The sequence below is a fragment of the Myotis lucifugus genome, unplaced genomic scaffold (assembly GCF_000147115.1).
Source record: "Myotis lucifugus unplaced genomic scaffold, Myoluc2.0 scaffold_38, whole genome shotgun sequence".
Lineage (NCBI taxonomy): Eukaryota > Metazoa > Chordata > Mammalia > Chiroptera > Vespertilionidae > Myotis > Myotis lucifugus.
Window position 1 is genome coordinate 4,702,662 of NW_005871086.1, and position 21,755 is coordinate 4,724,416.

Sequence of the window (21,755 nt, forward strand, 5' to 3'; positions counted from 1 at the left end):
CCTGCTCTGTGCATCACAGAGGAGTGGCGCCGCAACCTCCCCATTGACCCTGCCTTGAGTGTGATAAGAGGTAGTGCCCCAACCCCCCAATCAGCCCTATCCTGAGCATGACTGAGGGTGGCATCGCAACCTCCCAATCGCCCTGCTCTGTGCATGACAGAGAGCGGCGCCCCAACTCCCCAATCAGCCCTGCTCTGAGCCTGACCAAGGGCTGCACCTAGGGATTGGGCTGCCCTCTGCCACCCAGGAGCAGGCCTAAGCCAGCAGGTGTTATCTCCCGAGGGTCCCAGACTGCGAGAGGGCACAGGCCGGGCTGAGGGACCCCCCCTTCCCCCCCGAGTGCACAAATTTTTGTGCACCGGGCCTCTAGTCAATATATATAAAAGCCTAAGTGACATTACAACCAGTCTCTATGATAACACACTGACCAGCAGGGGGTAGACACTCAATGCAGGAGCTGCCCTCTGGTGGTCAATGTGCTCCCACAGCCAACTTCTCACTGCTGGCCAACCTCCCGCAGTCCCTCCCCCTGGCCATCCGGCCTCAACTGGCCCCGTTCGGGTCTGGGAGAGACAGCCCTGATCAGCCCCGATCACCGGCCAGGCTGAGGGACCCCACCAGTGCATGAATTTGTGCACCAGGCCTCTAGTTCATAAATAATGGAATATGTGAAATCATTTATTACAATTCACTTTTTTTGGCTTAGACAACTGAGTAGACAACGGGACCCCTCACTGCCAGGAAAGAAATGTTCAGTTCTGCAGTCAAGGTAGAGGTGCTTAAGGACATCTAAGACAGGATGGTGCTAATACATGCCTGGAGCACATGAGAAATGGAAGAACAGACTTAATTGGCGTAAGAAAAAAATTGGCAGTTGAAGTCCTGGGGATATCTAACATTACCACAGGAGGAAGGCTATGGACGGAACCACAACATGTAAGGGGTGAAATATATATGGTAAGCCCCACAAGTAAGCTAAGGAAGTACTCAGAAGGTGTAGGAGTATATGGCATCATAGAAGCCAATGGACGACAGTTTCAAGAAGGTATACCCTCTTTCAGAGAAGTCTAGAAAGGGCCTCAAATGTGTTACTGATACTGAGGAACCAGAAGATGATATACTTGATCACTGTTTTAGAATTTCTTAGGGCTTGTTTAGAGATGTGAACATAGATACAATGCTGGCCATAAAGCAAATCGCCTTAGGAAGAGTCTAATCAGAGGGGCATGGAAAGTAACCATGCCCATTAGATAGACTTAAATAAATGAACACCAACTTGTCTAGAAATCAAATATAATTTGTCATAATTATATAAACATTTCATTTTTATTTTAATCTTTACTATTTGCCTAGAACATATTAAGTCCTTAATAATGCTTAATGAAAGAAAGAATGAATTAGCATCTTAGGAATTTCTAAGCATTTGGTACATATTGATAAACTACAAAATAATCAAATATAAATAACTCAAAGAAAATGTGAAAGCCATAAAGTTAATGAAGAGTGTAACTGCCGACAGTTCACATCACAGCAATGGTATTAACAATGCTGATGAATGAAGAGTATGGGAGGGAAAATGATAACATTAAAGGAGATCATAAAAGTTCTTTCATAAAAATAGGGTGATTTTCTTTTTTCCATCATGATTGTGGAATAAAAAACTCTAATAATTATACTATTCTCGTTCATGAAACACTATTCATAACATTTGCCCCAAAACTCTAGTAAAATACAGGGTGGGAAAAAGTAGTTTTATAGTTGTAGCACAAATACATAATACAATAATTAATAAATAATAATATAAAAATAAATTGTTTTGCATACTCACAACTAAAAACCTACTTTTACCCACCTCTGTATAACACAGTTAATAGAAAAGAGTGAAAATAACTGAATTTTTCTTTAATGTTTAGAACACATTTAGGATTTGACAACAATAATAGCTAAGCAATTGTAACTTGAAAACTTGGGGAACTTCTTTACTACTCTGTAAATTAATTTTCTAATTGGTAAAAGAGAAGAGGTTAAAGTAGATATTCTTTAAAGGAAGTTTCTACTCACATTTCTGATAAAAAAACATCTAATCACAAAGATTATCAGATACTTATAAGTATAGGACTTTTTGTATAGCCTAACATGTCCATTTCAATAAAAGTAAACTTTCTGATAGAACAATTTCCTTTTATATACAGCTTACTTTTTTACTTAGGCCAACAAGCTGGTAATAATTAATTTTAGACATTTTAATACCCATTAGAACGTTAAGGTTTTCATAAAAATGTATCATGAATATATCTGAGTTTTTCTAAATTAAATTTGATTTCATAATTATAACATAGCACTATTTGTTCTGCCCTTTAGATACCTACAGATGCCTACACTTTGAGAAACATGTAGTATAAATTCTTACCTCTAAGAGATGAGGCTCCATTTGATCCAGGGTTTTTCCAAGATGCTTATCTGGACTTAAACCTGCCAAGAAAGTTTACAATTTTTAAAATAAATGTCTGAGTAAAAGTTTAAAGACATATCTCCTTCCCCCAACCCCTCCTCACTTGGAAACCAGTATGTGTGTATTTTAAATTGACCCTAAAATAAAATGTACTTTGCTAATATATACTTTTATTCCCTTTCAATAACTGTTTTTCTTGTTCCTGAAAAATTTTTTCTTCCAATTCATTTCAATTGCATTGTGACAACTACCAGATTCACTGTTTCAATTCCCCCCCGCCTTTTTTAGGAATTGTATGTAATTAGGACAGACAAAAACAAGTATCATTTCAAAAATATAAAATTTAAAACCTTGATATTTTAATTTTTATTCCTCTTTACTATTATTTATATTTTAAATTGTATTTATTAAATTGATTAGGGTGACACTGGTCAACATGAACATGTAAGTTTCATGTGTGGATTTCTATGTTACAAGATCTGTATATTGCACCCTGTGTCCACCACTCAGAGTCAAATCTTCTCTTGTCACCTCATATTAGGATCCCCTACTCTCCCCACCCCCTTCCCTCTGACAACCACCACTCTGCTGTTTGTGTTCATAAGTTTCAGTTTTATATACCACATGAATGAAAACATGGTTCTTAGCTGTTTCTATCTGACTTATTTCACTTAGCATAATGTTCTCAAGGTCCATCCATGTTGTTGCAAATGATGCTATTTCATTCTTATGGCTGAGTAGTATTCCATTGTGTATATGTACCACATCTTCTTTATCCAGACTTCTATCACAGGACACTTTGGTTATTTCCATGTTTTGACCACCGTGAATAATGCTACAATGAATATAGGGGTGCATATATCTTTGCGAATTCATGATTTTGAGTTTTTCGGGTATCTACCCAGGAGAGGGGTTGCTGAGTCATATGGTAACTCTATTCTTAATTTTTTGAGGAATTGCCAGATTGCTTTCCATAGTGGTTGTACCAGTCTACATTCCCACCAGCAGTGAATGAGATTTACTTTTTTCCACAACCTCTCTAACACTTGTTATTGCTTGTTTTGTTGATACTGGTCATTCTAACAGGCATGAGGTGGTATCTCATTGTAACTTTGACTTGCATTTCCCTAATTGCCAGTGAGGTTGAATATTTTTTTTCATATACCTATTGGCTATTTGTATATCTTTTTGGGAGAGGTGTATTTTCAGGTCCTCTGCCTACTTTTTGATTGGATTGTTTGTTTGATTGGTGTTAAGTTTTACAAGTTCTCTATATGTTTTTAATTTTATTTTTTAACTCATGGACAACAGTGAGAATTTTCTGATTCATACCTATTTTATCTGAACTTCAAACATCTTACTTAGAGAATAAATAGAAAATAGAAGAGTGGTAGACTGGTAGGCTTATCTAGTTAATTCACCATATAAAAGGCTAAGTGACTGACTGTCCGTCCGTCCAACCGGCCGGTACATATGACGCGCACTGGCAATTTAAAAATAAATGTTGACTCTCACATGTGCGATACATATAAAGCTCTTGCTGGTGCCAATGGCACACGTGTATTTCTCGAAACTGAAGTATTAACAGGACCTGCGGAAGGAGAGGTTGCTCTGATTTTAAGAATTGCCGTGGCCGGTTTGGCTCAGTGGATAGAGCGTTGGCCTGCACACTGAAAGGTCCCGGGTTCGATTCTGGTCAAGGGCATGTACCTCGGTTGCGGGCACATCCCCAGTGGGAAGTGTGCAGGAGGCGGCTGATCAATGTTTCTCTCTCATCGATGTTTCTAACTCTATCTCTCTCCCTTCCTCTCTGTAAAAAATCAATAAAATATATTTTTTTAAAAAAAGAATTGATTTGTCCCATCTGACACTGGCATCCCATTTAAATTAATTCAAAGACAGTTTCCTGTGATGCCAGCATTTGCAATGACTATTAATAAATCACAAGCGCAAACACTAGACAGAGTAGGAATACTCCTACCTGAACCTGTTTTCGGACATGGTCAGTTATATGTTGCTTTCTCTAGAGTTCGAAGAGCATGTGATGTTAAAGTTATAAAAACTTCATCACAAGGGAAATTAGTCAAGTACTCTGAAAGTGTTTTTACTCTTAATGTGGTATACAGGGAGATATTGAATAAGTTAAATCACTTTATCAGTTATTGTTTTTATCATTTTTGTTTTTAAATCATGTTTTTTTGGTTTTATGTCATGTTTTTATATTATGTCTTTGTTGTTGTTATATCATGTTGTTATTATTTATTAATCAAAATCAATTTATATATTATTTTCATGTAAATTTTACTAGTTTTCTTTCATCTCTGACGCTTCTATTATAGAGAAAGGGTGAATAACGATATTAAAATATTTCTTCTAATTTAATTTCCTTTCATTGTGCACGGATCCATGCACCGGGCCACTAGTAGCATATAAACACAAATAGTTGTACCATCAAATTAATATTTCACTTTGATGACCACTTCTGTGACAATGTATTTTCCAAGTAAAGACAGAGACAACAATGAAAAATCATTATGTATCAATAGCATGTGCATAGTCTCCTAAAGATGTTGAATCAGTGGCTTTTGAAGCAGCAGCAGCCACCACTAATACAGGACAAACAGAGCGGAGGTGAGGGCTGGAGTTCCCGCCCCGGCCCCCACTGGAGGTTGGAGCCTGCAGTCCCTCCACAGTGGTGATACTGAGCCCTGGGCCTGGGCTCTGACCAGGCGCATGCAGGGCACCAGAATGGACTCCCAATGCCTGGCCAATCCAGGGGCTCCACATTGGATTTCCAGATTCACAAGATGGCTAACATTATGGAAAGAGAAGTATAACCTTATCTTCTTTCACTATGGGGGTAGGTTTGGCAGATGGAGAAGCTGACCGAACTTCGATCTTGCCACATTTATAAGTTGCTGAAGTTTAAGAGATGCTTCTTGGTGATAGCAAAGATGTCGTTGGACCACAACTGTGAAGAATCTCAACTTCTGACACCAGGAAAGATGAGTCAGTGCCAGGGGAAAGAAGTTTATCCAACCCAACCAAAGATTTGTATCAGCAATTTTTAAGTCCAGCAAATCCTCATAGCCAGGGTTTTGAAAGAGGAAAGGAAAACATTTCTCAAAATAAAAATGCTTCTTCTCTTTCTATGTCAAAAGCAAGTCTGAATCTAAACTTCAAAATGACTTGGAGAAGGGCAGTTCAGCTTCAAGCAAGCTCACTAAAAAAGAATACTGTATCTCAAGGTGGGAAAAATTTTTACCGAGAAGAAAAGAGCGGGAAGGAGTTACTCAGTACAATCACAGACCCTTCTGTTACTGCTATGGCTGATTGGCTGAAGATTTGTGGTGCTTTAAAGAGCTGGACCAAGATTGGTGTGTGTTGAAACCCAGGTGCTACTGATTTATAAAGCCTCCCAAAATGGTCAATAGGTAGGAACAGTCCTTCTGAATGCCTGTGAAATCGTTGAGCATCCATCAATAAAAGGATGTCTTTTGTTTCAAACTTTTTCATCCTTTGGAGCAGTTTATTTGGGTGGTAAAGGGTCCAAAAGGTGAAGAAGTTGGATTCATAACTCAGCCCTTTCCTAGCAGGATCATCTGAGCTACTTTGGAGTCAGATGGAAGGTGTTGAACAGATGTTTTGGAGTTGGCTTTGAAATGTCCTAGTCTTGTTAAACATACAATGACCAGGGAAGGAAAGGAACATGAATTGAGCATTTTATCAGAGAGCACACATGTGACTTTATATCACTTATTACATGCTAACAATATCCAGTCGCGACAACTTCTAGTTAAATGATAGTGAAATTGAACAACAGCATTTTGAGGACCAAGATATGTATTCTGATAAATCCAATAAAGAAAATGACCAAGAGCATGATGTGCCTGACAATGAGGTGATAGGTAAAAGCGAAGAAAGTGACACAGATACATCAGAAGGCAAGATGACACATATATCAAACTTGAGCCTCTTGAGCCTTTAAAGGAGACCACCTACACTGAGCAGAGCCATGAGGGACTCAGAGGGGAGGTGAGGTCTCTCAAATAGCAACGGTGTCTGAAGAAAACCAAAGCCTTATCTAGGCACTGCTGAGAAGTCCGTCCTGGCATGAACCTGTCCTACATTTATTTTGTCCTACATTCTTTTGTGAATAAACTTTCATATGACTATTGTCATGCAGATTTCCTACTGAAGCTGCTTTTGAAGAAAATCTTATTTCTGTTTGAAGAAAGCAGTGAAATGGTATTTGTCAGGATTCTATAAAAGACCAAAGGGACTGAACCTTATCATCATACACTTGGTGAGACTTTCAGTCATTTGTGGATTCATTCAGAACAAACAGCAAAACTTTTTATACTGCTGAACAGGTGTCCCACCACTACCTGCCTTTTATGTTAGTACTGAAAGGATGGGTTTTGCCTCAGTGGTAGTATCCTGGCTTAGTCCAAGTTCTATGGAAACTCATTATCTTCAATATTAGATGCAGAAGCACAATTAACTTTCTTGAATAGAGGTGAAGATTATGCAATAATAATGCCATATGCTCACTGTAAAGGACTTATTTATGCACAGTGACACAGGAGCTTGGTGGAACAATCAATATTACATGTCAAAAAAACTAGATACTGTGCAATACTTGAATTTAAACTAAAGCCATTTCTAGGTAGTTGTGAGTGCCTGTGTTAATCAGATAGTAGGGAAACTTAAACTGGGAAAGGAAGTCTTAGCTACTCTGGAAGGCCATTGGGATAGTGAAGTTTTTATGAGTGACAAAAGACTGATAATTCAGAGGTTTTCTGGTACCTAACACCAGATGTTAAGCAATGGAGGTTAATAAGGCACATTGTAAAACTGGAAGAGCAGGGAGATTGAAGCAGTGAAACTCTGGCAGCAAGTCACTAGAGCCATAAATGCAAAAGACCAAACAGCAGCTACTCTACAGAAGTAAGTTTCAGAGGAAGCTCAAAGACAATCTGCCAGAGATTGGAAAACAAAAATGAAGAGTGGACCTACAAGTTACTTGAACTTGATCAACACACGGGATAATGGCATTACAAGTTTGCAGATACTCGACCATGGGACTCACTTAATGGTATGATACAGCTAGAAAAAGATGGTGTTATCCAGACCAAAATGAAACATTTCACTCCATGGTTAATGTCCCAAAAATGAAACATAAGCCAACCAGGCAACAGAAGAAAGTGGCAAAAGGCTATTCGTCCACAGACCCTGATATACAGGATTCATCCAGAAGTAAAGCCCAATCAGTAAAACCAAGTACAAGAAAGAAAGGGATTGAATTGGGAGATAGTAAAAATTCCACTGAATCTATAAACACAGGAAGAAATGATGGCTCTTTGAAATAATTTAGTTTCAAACACATCTGCCCCTGGATTATTTTCTGCAACACAAAGACTACTTCATCGTTTTCCTCCCCATTTTGCTTCAAGTCGTAATAAAGTTCATATTTAAATAGTTCTTTACAGTTGAATCAATGAATTTGAATAATCAGATTCGGCCTGGGACCAATGTTCAAGTTGGCTTGATCTTTATTAAAACCTCACATAGAGATGTTATCCTTTCCCTGCCCAAGGTCATAAAGTTAGTCTTTTATATTTTCTTTTCAGTTTTAAATGTTGCTATTCACATTTTAATCTTTAATCCAAGTAGAATTTACTTTTAGCTATATATGGAGTATTATAACGGTCTCTCTTGTTTATGTATAATAACTACTGTTTATGGAATCCCTTCCCTACTGAGGTACTGATGTACATGCCACCTCTGCCAAACACAGAGTTGACATTCATATGTAAGTCTCTGTCACGTCACCTATAATTTACTTTATACTATTTCAGTATCACCAGTGCAATATACAAGTGTCTGTTTAATCTATTAGACATGGTTAATTGGCCAGTAACAGACTTTTTTAAGAACCCATAATTCTAGAGCAGCCGTGGGCAAACTACGGCCCGCGGGGCAGATCCCGGCCCGTTTGAAATGAATAAAACTGAAAAAAAAAAGACCGTACACTTTTATGTAATGATGTTTACTTTGAATTTATATTAGTTCACACAAACACTCCATCCATGCTTTTGTTCCGGCCCTCCGGTCCAGTTTAAGAACCCTTTGTGGCCCTCGAGTCAAAAAGTTTGCTCACCTCTGGACTAGAGGCCCGGTGCACGAAATTCATATGCAGGTACGGTCCCTAGGTCAGCTGCGATCAGGGTCATCTTCCCAGCTGCAGCAGCTAGCCCCACCCCCGCTGTCACCAACACCCGGTTCCCCATTTGCCATCAGGCGATTGGAGCCTGCTGTCCGGGGGGTGGGAGGGGGTACTGAGAGATCAGCTGTTCCTGCCCACTCGCCAGCCCCTGCCTCTGCCACAGGAGTGTGGGGTGATTGGTGGGGTGGGGGCCTTGATCTGGTGCTGCCCACGTCCCCCGCCACCCAGTCCCAGTTCCCCGTTTGCCATCAGACAGTGGGAGCCTGCTGGCCGGGGAAAGGAACCGAGAGGTGTTCAGTGCGCCTCATAGTGACTGGTTGAGCAGTTGTTCTGCTGTTAGGGTCAATTTGCTGTTAGGGTCAATTTGCATATTACCCTTTTATTATATAGGACTAGAGGCCTGGTGCACAAAATTTGTGCACGGGGAGGAGGGGTGGAGGGTGTGTGTCCCTCAACCCAGCCTGCACCCTCTCCAATCTGGAACACCTCGAGGGATGTCTGACTGCTTGTGGGATCGGGCCTAAACGGGCAGTCGGACATCCCTCTCACAATCCAGGACTGCTGGCTCCCAACCACTCACCTGCCTGCCTGCCTGATCACCCCCTAACCACTCCCCTGCCAGCCTTATCGATGCCTAACTGCTCCCCTGCCGGCCCGATTGCCCCCAACTGCCCTCCCCTGCTGGCCTAGTCACCCCCAACTGCCCTTTTCTGCAGGCCTGATTGCCCCCAACTACCCTCCCCTGCAGGGCTGGTCCCCCCCAACTGCCCTCCCCTGCAGGGCTGGTCTCCCCCAACTGCCCTCCCCTGCTGGCCTGGTCGCCCCCAACTACCCTCCCCTGCTGGCCTGGTCCCCTCCAACTGCCCTCTTCTGCAGGCCTGGTCGCCCCCGACTGCCCTCCCCTGCAAGGCTGGTCCCTCCCAACTGCCCTCCCCTGCTGGCCATCTTGTGTCCACATGGGGTGGCCATCTTGTGTGTTGGAGTGATGGTCAATTTGCATGTTACTCTTTTATTAGATAGGATAGGCAAGAGAAAGTTTGCTAATTAACCTAAAGGCAGTTAGAAATTACTTTTCCTTGTGAAATTTATTTAAGAAAACAAATTATATAGTACTTACTATGTACAAGGCACTGTTTTAAGTGCTCTATAAATATTAACTAATTGAATTCTCAAAACAACCCAATAAGTAAGTACTATTATGGTCCTCATTTAACACAGGAGAAAATTGAGGCACTGAGAAGTTCAGTGATTCTCTAAAGTCATCCACTACCAAGAAATAAAATCAGGATTCAAACCCAGGCAGTCTGGCTGTGGAGCCCAAGCCATTTAATACCATACTATGCTGTTTTTCTATGCTGGGTTAAGGATGTTTCCATCTGTACATCACTTGTTAAGATTTGTTTATTGTTTTTATGATTATACTAGTAACCCTGCGCATGAATCTGTGTGCCAGGAGCTCTCTGCAGGGCCTGGCTGCTCCGTGCTCACTGCCCAGAGGCTCTCCATGGCCCAGAGGCCCATCCCGGGGTGGAACTCTTGCCTTGTCGCCACAGCAACAAAGCAAGCATTTTGCCAGGCCACTCACACTGTCCGCTCTCAGTGGCCGCCCTCCCAGGACTGGGGAACTCTGGCAGGGCTGAGAGGACTGGGCGCCGCCATCTTTGTGATGGAGTGATGGTTAATTTGCATATTACCCTTTTATTAGATAGGATTTGTTAAATATGCTCAGAGCATGAACAAAGACCAAATTTTATATAAGTACTTTGTCCATATCTACTGAGATACATTCCCCAACATTTTCATCAATACCAAATCTTATTAAATTTAATAAAACTTTTGCCATTCTGATAAAAATATTGGTATTTATCTCATTAGTATTTTTATTTGCATATCTTTACTTTTGTATGATTGAGGTTGAACATGTTTTTTCAGACATTTATGGCCAGATTTATAATCTTTTTTTTACTGTAAATTTATTTCATATTCTTTGACCATTTTTCTAATTGACTATCCATCCTTTTTTATTAATATTGAAACACTTCTAAACCAAGGCCATTCGTCCTGTGCTTATCAACAGTGTTTTTTTTTCTAGGGTTTGTCATTTGTTTTATGAATTTTCTTATTGCAGAATACTTTATTGGTGATTGGTCTTTTATTGATAGATCTTGTCAGGTATTTAACAGTTTTTGGGTCTCATCAAAGTGCCAGCTATTTGTATTGTTTTCAATATTTTCTCCCATTTTAATTTTAAAAATTGTATTCTTACTTTTATCATTTCCTTTCCTGTTTTCTTTGTGTTCACTCAATAGCTCTTTTATTTCTGGTTTTTTGAGTCATTTATATTTACACATTTCTTATTTTTAAATAGAAGAATGTAAGTCCCAATTTAGCTGCAGCCCAGAAGATGTGAAAAGTGGCACGTTTATTATCATTCAGTTTTCAATATTTTGTCATTATTACTGAGTCATGTAGAATTACTCTTGGTCAAAATATGTTTGTTTATTTTCACTATTTTGTGTTGTTTCCTAATTTGACTGCATCATGATCAAGACTGTAGTCTTTATTGTGACAATTTTACAACATTCAGTTAAGTTCCTTTGTGATTCAGACATAATTGAATTTTATGAATGTTCCATTTGTGCTTGAAAAATGTGTTCTTTATCTGTTGAAAGCAAGATTTTGTACCCAAGCATACAAAACCATAATCACAATTTTTAATTCTGCATTTCAAACCTATGGCCTTATTATAAGTTGGTTTCCATAAGTCATCAGTTTCATAAAAGGTGGTAAAATCTTCCATTATAATTTTGGTTTTAATAATCTCTTATAATTCTGCCAGTTTTGCATTATTTAATTGACAGCTATATTGTTATGTGTATACAAATTCATAACTTCTAATACTCTTGTTGGGACTATTCCTTTTATCAAGAAGGAGTGACTGACTTTTCATCTCCATATGTGATTTTTATCTTATACTAGGGGCCCGGTGCACAGATTCATGCACCGGTGGGGTCCCTCGGCCTGGCCTGTGCCCTCTCGCAATCTTGAACCCCTCAAGGGATGTTGGACTGCCAGTTTTGGCCCAATCTCTGCAGGCCAGGCCAAGGAACCCCACCAGTGCATGAATCATTGCACCGGGCCTCTAGTATGCATATAAGATCTTTGGTTAATCTCTTTCCACCCTCCACCCTCCCCTTTTCCTTCTGAGATTCATCAGTCTGTTCCATGCCTGTGTCTGCTCCCTGGTGGTCAGTGCACATCATAGCTACTGGTCGAATGGTCTAATGGTTGAGCGGTCGCTTAGGCTTTTATATATATAGATTCTATTTGTCAACATTACAACACCAGCTTTCCTTTGCTAATATTTTCCCATTATTTATTCTCAAATTTGTATTTGTTTTAGATTCTTATAAACTACATATAATTGGATTAAAAATATATCCTATTATAAATAATACTCTAAAGAACTGAGATGAACTATTTTACATTATATGTCTGGACCTGTTTCTATCATCTTATTGTAGATTTTGTTACATTAAGTTTTGTATTTTTTCTTACCTAATTTTTGCCTCATATTGGATTAAAAAGGACTTTTGTCTATTTTCTCTATTGTTTAGGAAGCATATATTGTATTTCTACTCTTTCAGTAAGCACTTGTAATTTTTAACATACATTCAAAGCTACAGTATTTTAGTCTAGATGTATTATCTAAAAATTTATGGTTCTTAGAATATAAATCTAAGAATTTATGTTTAGCATCCCTTTGACCAAGAGAAATGATTATGTTTTGATTAGACACTAAGTAAGCTCCTCAATTTTAGTTGTTGTTATTGTGTTAAATTCGAGTTCCATCATTTTGTGCAAGAAAAATTAAGCTTACCAATATATTTTACTATGTCTATGCTCTCCATTTTCATTCATTTCTCCTAGAATTGAATCTATTTCTCATCTGAAGTCCATTCTTTAGTTTTCACCGAAAATCTGTGAGTGGTAAACTCTTCTAGTTTTGTCATGTCTGATAATGTCCTATTTCACCCTCACCATTATATAATAGGTTAGTTGTAAAATATCACACCTTCAAGCATTAGTTGTTCCTAATGAGATTTATGCTATTTTTATTGCACAGCACCTGATAGGCACTTTCAATTACAAAACTTTCATTAAGCTTAGAATATTTTCAACTATTATATCTGCAAATACTATTTTTTTGCCCTTTCTTCAATTTTTTTTTCTGAAAAAATCTAATGTACAAACATTGTAATTTCCCAATATCCTCCAGATTTTTAAACTGCTCTTTCATTTTGTCCCCCTCTGTCCCTCTGCCTTCTGGGTGAAGTACTTTTTCCTGCTTCACTCATTCCCTCTGATTTAGCTCCTCTAGAGTTTATTCTTCCCACTGAGGTTTTTAAATGTTTCATTCCCCAAATTTCTAATTAGTTACTTTCACATCACACGGTTGCTGTTTCTTTCTGGGTGATTTATTTTTCTAACTGATTGCTTTTTCTTTAATGGGTGTTATGTTTTTCTTTATTTCTTTTGAGGTTCTCCCACATATGGGGCACTTTCAGTCTGTTTCCCCACAGGATTATGATCTCCCACCTGTTTGCTTCCTGAAGCTTTGTATTACATCCCACAGCTTCAGTCCTGCTTACTATTGAATGTGTCTTTTCATTTCTAGTTCACAGAGTTGTTTATAATGTTTTCCACCATAGCTATGTCTTTCATACTCTTCCTTCATATATTCATCTATTATTGTCATGGGTTTGGAGTAAAAATTTGGAAAACTTAAAGCATGAATATACAAGGCCAGTATAACTAGATGTCATTTTTTTAGCCTCCCTTCCATTTAATTCCATGATTCCCATATACATATGGGTAACACAACCCACACATATCACATTGAGCTTTCAGGCTCTAGGTTACACATCATTAAAATCATTTTAAAAGTCTTCCATGATTGAATCTAAGAATTTATGGTTTGCATTCTCTACAAGGATCAAGGAGTAAATAAATGGCTGTCTAAAAAGCATGAAAGGGAATTTAAGAGCATACAATGTCTACAGGTGAGCACTGGAAGATCAAACTGGTGATCTTACAATTTTTCTTGCAGTCTTTTAATTCATTGTAGAGTCATCAAATCCCGGTTCTGAACTATTAAGGTAAGCAATAGCTGTTACATCTCATTTCAGAGACAGCTGCATTCAATGATGGATAAAGTAATTTGACTTGCCTTTAGATAAGGGAGTCAGTAAAATATGTAAACTTAAGCCACCCTGGGCATAGTTTTTCCACATGAATCTGTGATCATCATACAAGTACACCTTTGTAAAAATGACAAGTCATTGGAGACCTCATGATCACTGCCCAAATGACATGCATTTCAGATGGAGATCCCTAGCAATTCAAGTACTGTCCTTGAAAAATCAATGGCCTGAAGCCAACCTGATCTGAGATCTCTTCTAAATCAGTTGAAAATATCATACATGGGATGATTATGAGATGATTTTAGTCAGGGATGTGGTAGGAAGATTTTTATTATATACTAGAGGCCTGATGCATGAAATTCATGTGGGGGTGTCGGGGGTGGGAGAGGATCCCTCAGCCCGGTCTGCACCCTCTCACAATCCAGGACCCCTTGGGCCTAAACCGGCAGTCGGACATCCCTCTCGCAATCTGGGACCCCTCACTCCTAACCGCCCGTTGGCTCTCTCTATACTGCTGGGTGCACTGCTCCTTAGTGCTGCCGTGAGCCTGGCTTCTGGCTGAGCAGCACTCCAGCTGTGGGAGCACACTCACCACCAGGGGGCAGCTCCTGCTTTGAGTGTCTGCTCCCTGGTGGTCAGTGCGCGTCATAGCAAATGGTCGTTCTGGTCATTCCGCCATAGGGTGGCTGGGCTTTTATTATATAGACTCGTAGCCCGGTGCACGAAATTCGTGCACATTGAAAGGGAATTAATTAGAGGAACGTAATTTGGACTCACTAATATCAATAATATGTGAGCGTGAGGCAGTCTCAGCTTCTGAAATTCAAAGACATGAATTTTAGCTATTACTTTGCTAAATAAATGGACTTTACAGATATCATTTAAAAGAGCATTCAGCTTCATATTAAAAACTCTGGCTACCAAGTCAGGTCTGTCTTCAACTTTTTGCCAGCGTTGTAAATTGTTTGCAATATCTGCCCATTTGGGGTTGCATGTCATGGTTATGAATAAATCAGGCTTGCCATACTTCGTTACAATTGCCATAGCATCCTGATATCGCTACTGCATATTTCTGGGACTACCCTCAGAAGATGATGGAAGTATTATCATTTTACCAATCGGCACATTGTTATTTTCAGATCTAGATTTGAGATAATCCATCAAACCACTATATTTTTCAACTCTCAACTTAGATTGGTTTGCTTTGATGAAATTTATCAGATTGGCCTCCATTTTTGAATATGAATCCATGATAAACTGTTTAGTTAATTTTCCTGCATTTAAAATAGGATTGAACGTGTCCCACACAGAGAGATGAAATCCATAATACTGCATTTGTGTGACTCGTGTCCTTACATTTTGTCTAGTATTATTGTCGATTACACTGTTGTCTTTGAGTGCAATATCTGTTCCCCAGCCTTTTTCACCATGTGGAAAAAGAATAGGACATGTCATTGCATCTAATGTAGGAAACAGGATATTGATTTGTTTCATTTTAGTGGCATTTGGATTATTGGGATCTGGTTTACAATGAATGAGCAAGTCCCTTTCAAAAGGAGGTTCTCCATCTTCGTTTTTGAATATGACAGCAACCTCGGTTACACGGGGAGAATTATATCTACCTGGGTTACTGTCACGCTCGTATTTAATTGCCATTGTTATCTCTGTGGGAGCAATACCTTTTGCTGCTGCTTCAGATTGGGCTTCCTTTTCTACCTCATGTAGCATCTTGTATGATTTTGTTAATTCATTTATTTCATGCATGAGGTTGTTGATGTTGATCATGAGTCTTTCTGAGCAGCCCTGGTTTTCTGGCATTGCTAATCTTTTACTTGTAGCTTCGGCTGTTTCCAAAATATAGAGTTGAGCAAACTTCTGAGAAACACCATCCAAAGGATGTAAAGTTCCAGTATGGTGATAAACTTGTCCGTGCATTCTAAAACAGTAGGGCCCATATCCTGATGGCGATGCAATATTTGCACCCATGGAAGCAAAAGCAAAAGAACTATTTATGGAACGAATATTTTCCATAAAATTTTTACTGTCAGAATCTTCATTTGTCATTAATCTTTTTAAATATGCCGGGTAATCTGGAAAATGTATATCATTTGGACAGACTTTCCCTTTGCTACAACATCGAGTAAATTTCCCATCGGATTTTTTTCATCAGAGGAATTTAGTGATAGGCAAAATTCACATCGAACAGTCATTCCACCACAACTATGTTCGAGGATTGCATCGTCATGTACTCCATTTTCGCTGAGAAGGCAGTTCCTACCGGTATTGGTAGTACTTGTTGATGACTGTTCTCTAGACATATTCTGCCGTCGCCACCGCCTTCTTTCAACTTCAAAGGCACGTTGGTCTTTAGACATTTTCTGTCAATAACGCCGGTGTTTTTCGGCATCAGAGCGACGTTTTTTCCAGTAGCTGGTGTTCAGATACATCCTGTTGCAGGTGCCGCCTTCTTTCAAGACCAGACGCAAGCTGCTCTGCAGACAGTTTCTGTCGATAACGCCGGCATCTTTCGGCTGCAGAGCTATGTTGCATCAACAGTTGTTCTTTAGACATAGTCCCACCTCTTTACTGTCATGGTCTGAGATGCAGGTCAATGAGAGTGCTGGCTGTCAGGCTGCTGAGAACTGTCTGACCAATGGCTGATTCTGTGGGGGTGGGACTTTCTCCTTCCTGCTGTCAGTTTCCACAGCTGTGATGAGGAAGCTGGGGTGACAGAGGGAGCTGCGCCCTCCAGCCACCCTCTCTCTCACTCTGCCCTATGTCCAGCAGTCTCCTGCTCTGCCAAGTCCTCCAAACCTCCCGCTCTCCACTGGCAAGGTCCCAGGAGCCCGCGGGCGTGGCTAGGCACGGGTGGCCTCAGCTCCCCGACTGGCTAAAGTCCCAAAAGCCTGCGGGCGTGGCTATGGCCTTGCCTCCCGAGGCCGGCGAAGGTCCTGGGAGCCCGTGGGCGTGGCTTGGCATGGCAGGCCTCACCTCCCGTGCCAAGAATGGTCCCGGGAGTCTGCAGCCATGACCACCGTCGCCTCTTGGGGCGTCTGACACCTGCGTATGCAAATTAACTGCCATATTTGTTGGGTTAATTTGCATAGTCACTCTGATTGGCTGGTGGGCGTGACTGGTGGGCATGGCTTGAGCGTAGCGGAGGGACGGCTATTTGCATGTTTCTCTTTTATTATATAGGATAAGATTGTGTTTATATTAAAACCCTTTGAGAGACTGAAAAGTTTGTGAAAAAGCCACAATGGTCCATGCCCTTTTTCAATGCAACTCAACTTCAGTTTATTCCTGTGCTTGGAAAAGATAGTTCATTTTTAGATTCATTCAATTTAGGTGCCTCCTTTCTAGTGAAGCCTGGGTCATGAATGGACATAAACTGGGCTTCACCAAAACCTAATAGTCTGTTCACTTTACCTCCTGAATTAGTCAGCTATAGTGTGTGAGTCTCAATGTATCTATCTTTCTTATGAAAATCTTTATAATTATTGAGATGATTATATTTACTAGTATTGACATAAATATAAAGAAATATCAATATTAATAAAGACAATTACAATCCATAGGATCCAGGATGATGTTATATTCAGAGTATATTTTAACTCAAATAAATAAAAAAGTTACTTCAAGTTACTAACAAAATTTTCTCAAGTGCAGAAAAATTTTACTGTAGATCCTGACTCCTAACCATTTAATCATATCTTATAGACATTCTTTGATGGAAATGGGGTGGGTGAATAAACCCAGAACAAGACCTAGGCACTAGATAACTCAGTGTAGAATTAAGAAATTAATTAAAAGGAAGAACCATAATTTGCAGAGCTGACATCTATTTTACTTTACTTGCATGTATCAATGGGAAGCAATTACAATTCAATTAAAATATTCAATTTTATTACTTTACTGACTGACCTTGAAGTTAATGCCTGTTTTATTTAATTGCATCATCTATGAATAAATGTTAGCCCTACGATGTTATGCCCCATTATTTTCAATGCATATTTCAACTTCTCAAGTGAATTATATCAGTTAATTTATTATCTACTGTCATGAAACCAAGTGGAGGTTTATTTCTTCGGGACAGCCGAATATATGATATGAGAAACATCACAAAATGTTTGATAATGCTATTTTTAACAGTCAAGTAAAATGAATTGTGTTCACATCTCAACTTTTGTAGCCTAGACTTTTACTGTAAAATCAGTAGGTGTTATTAGAAAAAGTATAATCACTCTGAGAAGTCATTTCCAGTCTGCCTATAATTCCTGATAAATTCAATGGAGACAGGAATGGAATATCCCATGCATTTTGAAGTTAACACACACACACACACACACACACACTCTTAATGATCCCTTATTTCTTCCAGGCTCACTGGCCACCAGAACAAGTAGATTCACTTTAAAAAGTTCTAATGGTTATGTTGGTAAATATAACTTTTTGTTGTTGTTGTTCCTAGACTCTAGTTGAGCACACTACTATATTGTAATTGAGCATTTAAGAAATACAATGACTAAATTTGTACTTAAAAGAACAGATAAGAAATATTATATAATCTTTCAAGTAAAAATGAGCTCACATTTTAAAAGATGACTCTTTGGGGAAAATTTTTATTTCAGTTTCCAGATTTTTCATTTCTACAATCAGAATACTAAATGCTTATCTATCTTATAGGTTGTGTTAGGATTCATCTCAACATGTAACTGGTTTCTGACATCTATGAACTAGCATTTCGCTTCAGCGTAAGTAATAAAAGAGACACAGGTACTTCATGGATTCACTTTTAAAATGATAGCATCCATGAAATGAATGACCAATAAATCATATTAAGTATAATTATGCAGTTAATGATAACCAATACTTGCTGGTGCTCGCCCAAACGGTCCTTTCATTAAACCTTTAAAAATACCATATAGTTTCACATCTAAAAAAATGAATAAAAAGAAAAAGATATGTTTCAACAAAAAAAATTTAAAGGGGAATTTGATATATTTATTTTAGAAATATCTTCCTAATCCTTTTTAGTAGTTTTTTCAACATGATGAGTATTGAAAATTGAAAGGACCTACATATGAGTCTGGAGTGTCTGAAGGGGTGAAAGTTGAGGTTAAAAAAGTGACAAAAACAGATCATACAGAACCCTTTGTTTCATTTTCATTTTAAAGAGTTTATACTTGAATGTAAGGTCACAGAGAAGACAGAAATTGTAAGCAGATGAATGACACAATCCAATTTGACTTTTGGAAAAATCATTCCTTACCAGAAAACAAGACTGAAGGTAAGAAGCAAATAAAGGGGCTGCTGCGGTAGTTAGTAAGAGAGGATGTTAATAGACAAGGCAATAGGTATGGAAAGAAGAGAACAGATTTGAGAGCAACATATAGTAGGTAGGATATATTGTACTTGCTGGTGAACTGGGCATGGGGAATACAGGAAAGAGAAAAGGGAAGGATGAGTCTCAGGTTTCTAATTCTGACCAAATGAAAAGATGATGGCAGCAAACCCTACTTATTCCAGATATAGACAAAATAGAACAGAAGAAAGTGTGGGAAGGAAAGTAAAGAGCAGATCAATTTTAGACATGTTTGAGGTATCAGAGAATAGCCAGAGAAGATATATCTAATTTACAATTAGGTATATGGAGTTAGAGCCCAGCAAAGAGGTCCGGGCTGGAGATACTAATATAGAAATAGAAGACATGAGATGAAATTACTCAAGAAGAGTATGTGAAGTCAGAAGCGAAAGCACAGGAAATAGCTTTGATGAATATCAAACTTTAATCACACTGTAGTTAGAGAGCTGCCCAAAATGCAAATTTGATTGGGTCATTGGACAAGAGAGTTACAAGAGCACAGGCATCTAATTCTTTTCTTCATGTGATGGTTAATTATATGTATCACTAGAGGCCCGGTGCACAAAAATTTGTGCACTCGGGGGGGGATGTCCCTCAGCCCGGCCTGTGCTCTCTCACAGTCTGGGACCCCTTGAGGGATGTCCACCTGCTGGTTTAGGCCCACTCCCCAGGGGATCGGGCCTAAGCTGGCAGTCAGACATCCCTCTGGGAGCCCGGGAGCCCTCGGGGGATGTCCACTTGCCAGCAGGGAGCAGGCCTAAGCTGCAGTTGGACATCCTTAGCGCTGCTGAGGAGGCGGGAGAGGCTCCCGCCACCACCACTGTGCTGGCAGCCGTCAGCCTGGCTTGTGGCTGAGCAGAGCTCCCCCTATGGGAGCACACTGACCACCAGGGGGCAGCTCCTGCATTGAGCATCTGCCTCCTGGTGGTCAGTGTGTGTCATAGTGACCAGTCATTCCCAGTTGTTCTGCTGTTAGGGTCAATATGCATATTATCCTTTTATTATATAGAATAGAGGCCTGGTGCACGGGTGGGGGCCGGCTGGTTTGCCCTGAAGGGTGTCTCGGATCAGGGTGGGGTCCTGCTGGGGTGCCTGGCCAGCCTGGGTGAGGGGCTGATGGCTGTTTGCAGGCTGGTCAAGCCCCCCACTGGGGACCCTCACCCCATGGGTGTTTGGCCAGCCTGGGTGAGGGGCTGATGGTTTTTGCAGGCTGGCCACAGCCCCTTCGGGGGGGGGGGAGGGGAGGGCCCTACTGGGGTGCCTGGCCAGCCTGGGTTAGGGGCTGATGGCCGTTTTCAGGCCGGCTGCGGCTGCGGGCTGGAAGCAGGTATCTGGGATTTATTTATCTTCTATAATTGAAACTTTGTAGCCTTAAGCAGAGAGGTCCTGGAAGCCTGGGTTGCTCCTGGCAACCTAGGCTCCCAGCCCCTCCTTGAACGGAGGCCACGCTGGCTGGAAGCAGGTATCTGGGGTTTATTTATCTTCTATAATTGAAACTTTGTAGCCTTGAGTGGAGCTCAGGGCCGGCAAGGCAGGCGGGAAGCTTGGCTTCCTCCATTGCCGGGGGCAATCCAAGCCATCTGCTCGCTCCAGCTCTGTGGCCGCCGTCATCTTAGTTGGGTTAATTTGCATATCTGCTCCTGATTGGCTGGTGGGCGTGGCATGTGGGTGTGGCTTATGGGTGTAGGGGAGGTATGGTCAATTTGTTTCTCTTTTATTAGATTAGACTAGAGTGGGCCATGGAGTGCCCAGATTAAACACTGTTTCTGTGTGTGTCTGTGAGGGTGTTTCTCGATGAGACTGACATCTTAATCAGAGGTCTCTGATTACCCCTCACCCCTGCAATGTGGATGGGCATCATCCAATCCCGTAAGGGTCTGAATAGAACAATAACAGAGGAAGGAGAAATTGCTTCCCCCCCTTTCTTTTTCTGCCTCAGTACTTGAAATGGAACCTCTCATCTCATCTTCTCCTGTGTTCAGACTGGGATTTACATCATTTGCTCCCCTGGTTCTCAGGCCTTCAAACTTGGACCAAATTATACCATTGGCTTTCCCGAGTCACCAAATTGCAAACAGCAGATTGTGGGACTCCTCAGCTGTCATAATCATGTGAGCCAATTCCTTAGAATACATCTCTTTTGTATCCTAATGGTTGTGTTTCTCTGAGGGTTCCTGGTTAATACATTTCCCCCTCCTTTCCAAACTCCACTAAAAAGATTGCTGAATAAAAGAAGAAGAAAATATCAGGAATGAAACTACCCAGAACTTAAACTAAAGTCTGCTTGAGTAAAAATAAAATCAAATTCAGAAGAAAGTCTGTCTTAAGACTTTTCCAGTAAAAGAACAGCTTCCTAGAAAAAGAAGTCAGGAAACTCTGAGAATCCTGATTATAACACATACCACAAGATCTTGCATTGTGAGATGTAATAGCTCACCTGGTTCTTATGTACGTTTACACTGACTGTGACCTATACACATAACAAAAAATTGAGACATCAGCCAA

At 40.2% G+C, this 21,755-nt stretch overlaps 1 protein-coding gene and 1 pseudogene across 1 annotated transcript in view; one reads left to right on the top strand and one right to left on the bottom strand.

Moving 5' to 3' along the window:
* DPH6 (diphthamine biosynthesis 6) overlaps positions 1-21,755 on the bottom strand; it is a 166,045-nt gene that overhangs the window by 28,779 nt on the left and 115,511 nt on the right. Inside the window, exon 6 of the mRNA XM_006087494.3 lies at positions 2,411-2,472. Within this exon, the coding sequence (XP_006087556.1) occupies positions 2,411-2,472 (62 nt within the window). The remainder of the gene's footprint in view (positions 1-2,410; positions 2,473-21,755) is intronic.
* LOC102437065 lies at positions 5,385-7,934 on the top strand (annotated as a pseudogene).